Raw genomic sequence first — 5,354 nt, forward strand, 5'->3', positions numbered from 1 at the left:
TGTAGTCCCAGCTACTCGGGAGGCTGAGGCAGGAGAATGGCATGAACCCAGGAGGCGGAGCTTGCAGTGAGCTGAGATCCGGTCACTGCACTCCAGCCTGGGCGACAGAGTGAGACTCCATCTCAAAAAAATAAAAATAAAAATAAAAATAAAAATAAAGGTATCCAACAATTAGTGACCCTTGACATAAGCACTATGACAAAAAAATAGCATATTCTTTTTCAAACGAGGAAATGGAAGACAAATAGATTGCCCATGGCAGCCTAAAAACCCAGTAGAGCCAACCATAGGAATAATGATACCTTTATATTCTGTGTTATTCTGATCTGGGGGATTCAAATCTATTTCACAAGAGGAAGTTATTCAATCATAGAATCTACTTCTTTTAAAAAACACATAAGGCCGGGGTGGTGGCTCACACTTGTAATTCCAGCACTTTGGGAAGCCAAGGCAGGCGGGTCACGAGGTCAGGAGATTGAGACCATCCTGGCTAACACAGTGAAACCCCATTTCTACTAAAAATACAAAAAACTAGCTGGGCGAGGTGGCGGGCGCCTGTAGTCCCAGCTACTCGGGAGGCTGAGGCAGGAGAATGGTGTGAACCCGGGAGGCGGAGCTTGCAGTGAGCTGAGATCCGGCCACTGCACTCCAGCCAGGGCAACAGGGCAAGACTCTGTCTTAAAAAAAAAAAAAAAAAAAGAAAAAATACATAAAGAGGTCAGGTGCAGTGGCTCATGCCTGTAATCCCAGCACGTTGGAAGGCTGAAGTGAGAAGATTGCTTAAGCCCAGGAATTTGAGACCAGCCTGGGCACATATTTTTAATATAAAATAAAATAAAATAAAGAAAAAAGTAGCAGAAAATTTTGCACCTAAAAGAGAAATTAACATGAAAATCATATAATTATTTTCCTCATACAAGGAAATGTTATAAGCTAATTTTCACACAAACTTTCCAACCCAATTTACCTATGCTTATTTATCATAAGGCTCCTAGTCTTGATATCAATAATCATATCCAATAATGGTGAATAAGCCAAGAGAAGCAAGTGACTTGTGCAAGATATCCCAGTGCAGACCTTGGAGTCCCTTCACTCAAAAGTCAATTCATATTACCTATCTTTCAGCCTACCCTTCATATCACCATGTAGTGTGCTCTTCAGCTACATTAACACTTTTCAAATACTATACCTGATGAACTGTCAGTGTTACATACTTTCATGTAACATAAATTTAGGTGTCATTAGGCAATGAAATTATAATGTTCAAATAGCACAATTTTCTATAATATCCACATTTCACAGTGCAAACAAAAAGAAAAATCATTTTGTCTACATTTTATCTTTGCATTTTCCTTTACATATACTATGAACAATAAATAGTATTCTTTTTTTTTTTTAAAGCAAAGGAGACCTTTTGCAAAAAAACTAAACCGCCGGGCATGGTGGCTCATGCCTATAATCCCAGCACTTTTGGAGGCCGAGGCGGGCAGATCACGAGGTCAGGAGATCGAGACCATCCTGGCTAACATGGTGAAACCCCGTCTCTACCAAAAATACAAAAAAATTAGTCAGGTGTGGTGGCGGGTGCCTGTAGTCCCAGCTACTTGGGAGGCTGAGGCAGCAGAATGGCTGAACCCAGGAGGTGGAGCTTGCAGTGAGCCGAGATTGCGCCACTACACTCCAGCCTGGGCAATGGAGCAAGACTCCGTCTCAAAAAAACAAAACAAAACAAAACAAAACAAAAAAAACTAAACCAAGATCCAACAATTCATAGTATGACAAAGAATGACTTAAAGTTGCAAACCTTTGAGAAGCTTCTTCAGTAGTTCATCAGAGTATTTCAGGGCTCCAAGATGAGCAAGAACCTGAGGTAATCTATAATCAGCAAACATGGTGATACTGGAGATGTCCTTAAAGCAGCCATCTCCTTTTCCTTCCAATACACTCCACGTATCTGCTACAAGGATTTGCGCTCGTTTGTAAAAAGAAACTCTTTTCCCCTGATGAATGAAGAGAATATGAATGTTATCTGGGTATCTGAAAGCTTTATATGTGCTATTTTTTAAAGGTGAAGGTTGAAACATTTTTTAAAAGGCAGAATAATCTTACTTTGTTGGTAAGAATTTATAGATTGGCTGGGCACATGGCTCCCGCCTGTAATCCCAGCACTTTGGGAGGCTGAAGTGGGCAGATTGCTTGAGCCCAGGACTTCAACCAGTCTGTGAAACATGGCATAACTCCATCTCTACAAAAAACAAAAAATTAGCTGGGCATGGTGGCACACATCTATGGTCCCAGATACTCAGGAGGTAAGGTGGGAGAATCGCTTGAGCCTGGGAGGTCAAGGCTGCAGTGAACCGTGATCACACTACTGCACTCCAGTCTGGGTGACACAGGCAGACCCAGTCTCAAAAAAAACAAGAATTCATAGATCTTTTACAGGAAACAAAAGGATTTAATAAACATTAAATTTTCTATCACTCCAAACTCACTTCCCATTTTTCAAGGCACATAAAATACAATTTATGTAATCTTGATACTACTTAGTATTATTTTTCAATGGCAATACTTCATATACACATTCCTGCAATATAATCCAAAGGCTTATTATTTTAAGTGTGTAGATAGCATTCCTTTTGAAAGTTTCTTAAATTAAAACACGTCTGTTTTTCTGATTGCAATATAATTGACATTAATTGTATAATATACAGCAAAGTATAGGCCAGGAGTGGTGGCTCATGCCTGTAATCCCAGCACTTTGGGAGGCGAGGCAGGAGGATCATGAGGTCAGGAGTTCGAGACCAGCCTGGCCAATATGGTAAAACCCCGTCTCTACTAAAAATACAGAAATTAGCTGGGTGTGGTGGCGAGCACCTGTAGTCCCAGCTACTCAGGGGGCTGAGGCAGAAGAATTGCTTGAACTCAGGTGGCGAAGGGTGCAGTGAGTCGAGATCATACCACTGTACTCCAGCCTGGGCGATAGAGCAAGGCTCTGTCTCAAAAAAAAAGCAACATATAAAGAATAATCATCCATAAGCTCAGGTCTGAGGAGAACTACAACATTCATTTTTAACTATGTCCTTTCAGATAATATGATTAACTTATTTTATAAAGACATTAATGGATCAACAGCTAGAAAATGATAATATTTACCAACTTTGGAAATGGTCAAAGTTGATATGTAAGTCCAAATATGAAAATAAAATAGCCAATTATATTTATACATAGAAAAGACAAATTTAACCAAGCATTAGTGGGTTATAATTTAACTCAAAAATTCTAGTTAAGTGTGGTGGCTTACACTTGTAATCCCATCAATTTGGGAGGCCGAAGCAGGAGGATTGTTTGAAGCCAGAAGTTCAAGACCAGCCTGGGCAATGATGAAACTCCATCTCTACAAAACATGGCGAAATCCTGTCTCTACAACCACCACACCTGGCTAATTTTCATATTTTAGTAGAGACGGGCTTTCACCATGTTGGCCAGGCTGGTCTCAAACTCCTGACCTCAGGCAATCTGCCTGCCTTGGCCTCCCAAAGTGCTGGGATTACAGGTGAGAGCCACTATGCCCAGCCTACAAAAAATATATATATATTTTTAATTAGCCAGGTGTGGTGGCACGTGCCTGTAGTCTCAGCTACTCACCAGGCTGAGGCAAGGGGATTGCTTGAGACTGGGAGGTAGAGGCTGCAGTGAGCTATGATCACATCACTGAACTCCAGCCTGGGCAACTGACTGAGACACTATCTCAAAAAAAAAAAAAAAAACTCAAAAAAAACTCTGTAAATCTATAAATGCAAATCAGCCTAAACTATGGAAAAACATAGATAATAATTACAATCGACTACTAGTCCTAATACCAATAGTAATAACCTTAAATCATGTTTTATAAATGCTTATCAATATTACTAGCTCCCAAAATATATCTTGACCACCTTGGAGGAGAATATTTTAACTTGTAAATGACATAAACAAATAAATACGAGATTAAAAGTTTAAGGAAAGGCTCTATACAAAAATTCCTTAAGATGATACTACAGATTCTTTTATTTACTAACAAAACGCCAATTATATGCTATCATAACAAGAAATAACCTAATATTGCTTAACCTTAAGATATGCCTATTGTAACAGATCCAGACCTATTTTCATTATACTAAATAAATTAAAACTTCTAAAGCTACATTTAACAAAGTCAGAATTTGTCTTCCAGAGCAAATACACATGTTCATTTTCTGACATGGCGTAATGTCTCTAAATTAAATTGAGGGGCTGAAGGAACAAATCACAATTTAAAACATTCCTACATTATGCTATCACCCTATATTCCTAAACCTATCTAAATATGACAACTTGGCAATTATTCCTCTATATAAACTAGATTTATATATGGCAACCAGGTTTCTAGTTCAAGTCTAGTTTATAAAACAGCACAAGACATGGCTGGGCACAGTGGCTCATGCCTGTAATCCCAGCACTTTGGAAGGCCAAGACGGGAGGATCACCTGAGGTTGAGAGTACGAGACCAGCTGACCAACATGGAGAAACCCCGTCCCTATTTAAAACAAAAATACAAAATTAGCCAGGCATGGTGGCACATGCCTGTAATCCCAGTCACTCGGGAGGCTGAGGCAGGAGAATCACTTGAATCTGGGAGGCGGAGGCTGTGGTGAGCCGAGATCACGCCATTGCATTCCAGCCTGGGCAACAAGAGTGAAACTCCGTCTTGAGGGAAAAAAAACATAAAAAACAGCAAGACTTAAGACTTAATTTATAAAAATGTCTATCAAACACAATTACTACACTATAAAGTTTATTATAATAGAAGCCATTATCTGCTATTTTTAACAAGATTCATAGAGCAAAATGGAAAAAACTAGGAATCAAACTTACGTAACAACCCACAGGGAAAAAAACAAAAAATAACAAAATCAGTGCTAGCATCTAAGAAAACATATAAATTATCACGTCACTGCTGTTTCCATGGTAGCAGACTAGTATATATAAAGAATAGATTATAATAGATATAATAATATATTAAGATAAAAAAAGGACAAAAAGATTTAAGGGAGGAATCAAAAATAAATTCAAGTCATCTGTAAAACATTTTCCTTTTTTTTTTTTGGAGACGGAGTCTTGCTCTGTTGCCCAGGCTGGAGCGCAATGGTGCGATCTTGGCTCACTGCAACCTCCACCTCCCGGGTTCAAGCCATTCTCCTGCCTTAGCCCTCCTAAGTAGCTGGGATTACAGGCATGAGCCACCACACCTGGCTAATTTTTGTGTTTTTTAGTAGAGACGGGGTTTCACCGTGTTAGCCAGGATGGTCTCGATCTCCTGACCTCGTGATCCGCCC

At 39.5% G+C, this 5,354-nt stretch overlaps 1 protein-coding gene across 1 annotated transcript in view; it reads right to left on the reverse strand.

Annotated features, from left to right (window-relative positions):
• LOC105520328 (chromosome unknown open reading frame, human C9orf64) overlaps positions 1 to 5,354 on the reverse strand; it is a 20,380-nt gene that overhangs the window by 4,119 nt on the left and 10,907 nt on the right. Inside the window, exon 3 of the mRNA XM_011953973.1 lies at positions 1,805 to 2,000. Within this exon, the coding sequence (XP_011809363.1) occupies positions 1,805 to 2,000 (196 nt within the window). The remainder of the gene's footprint in view (positions 1 to 1,804; positions 2,001 to 5,354) is intronic.

This window comes from Colobus angolensis, unplaced genomic scaffold (genome assembly GCF_000951035.1).
Source record: "Colobus angolensis palliatus isolate OR3802 unplaced genomic scaffold, Cang.pa_1.0 Scaffold379, whole genome shotgun sequence".
Lineage (NCBI taxonomy): Eukaryota > Metazoa > Chordata > Mammalia > Primates > Cercopithecidae > Colobus > Colobus angolensis.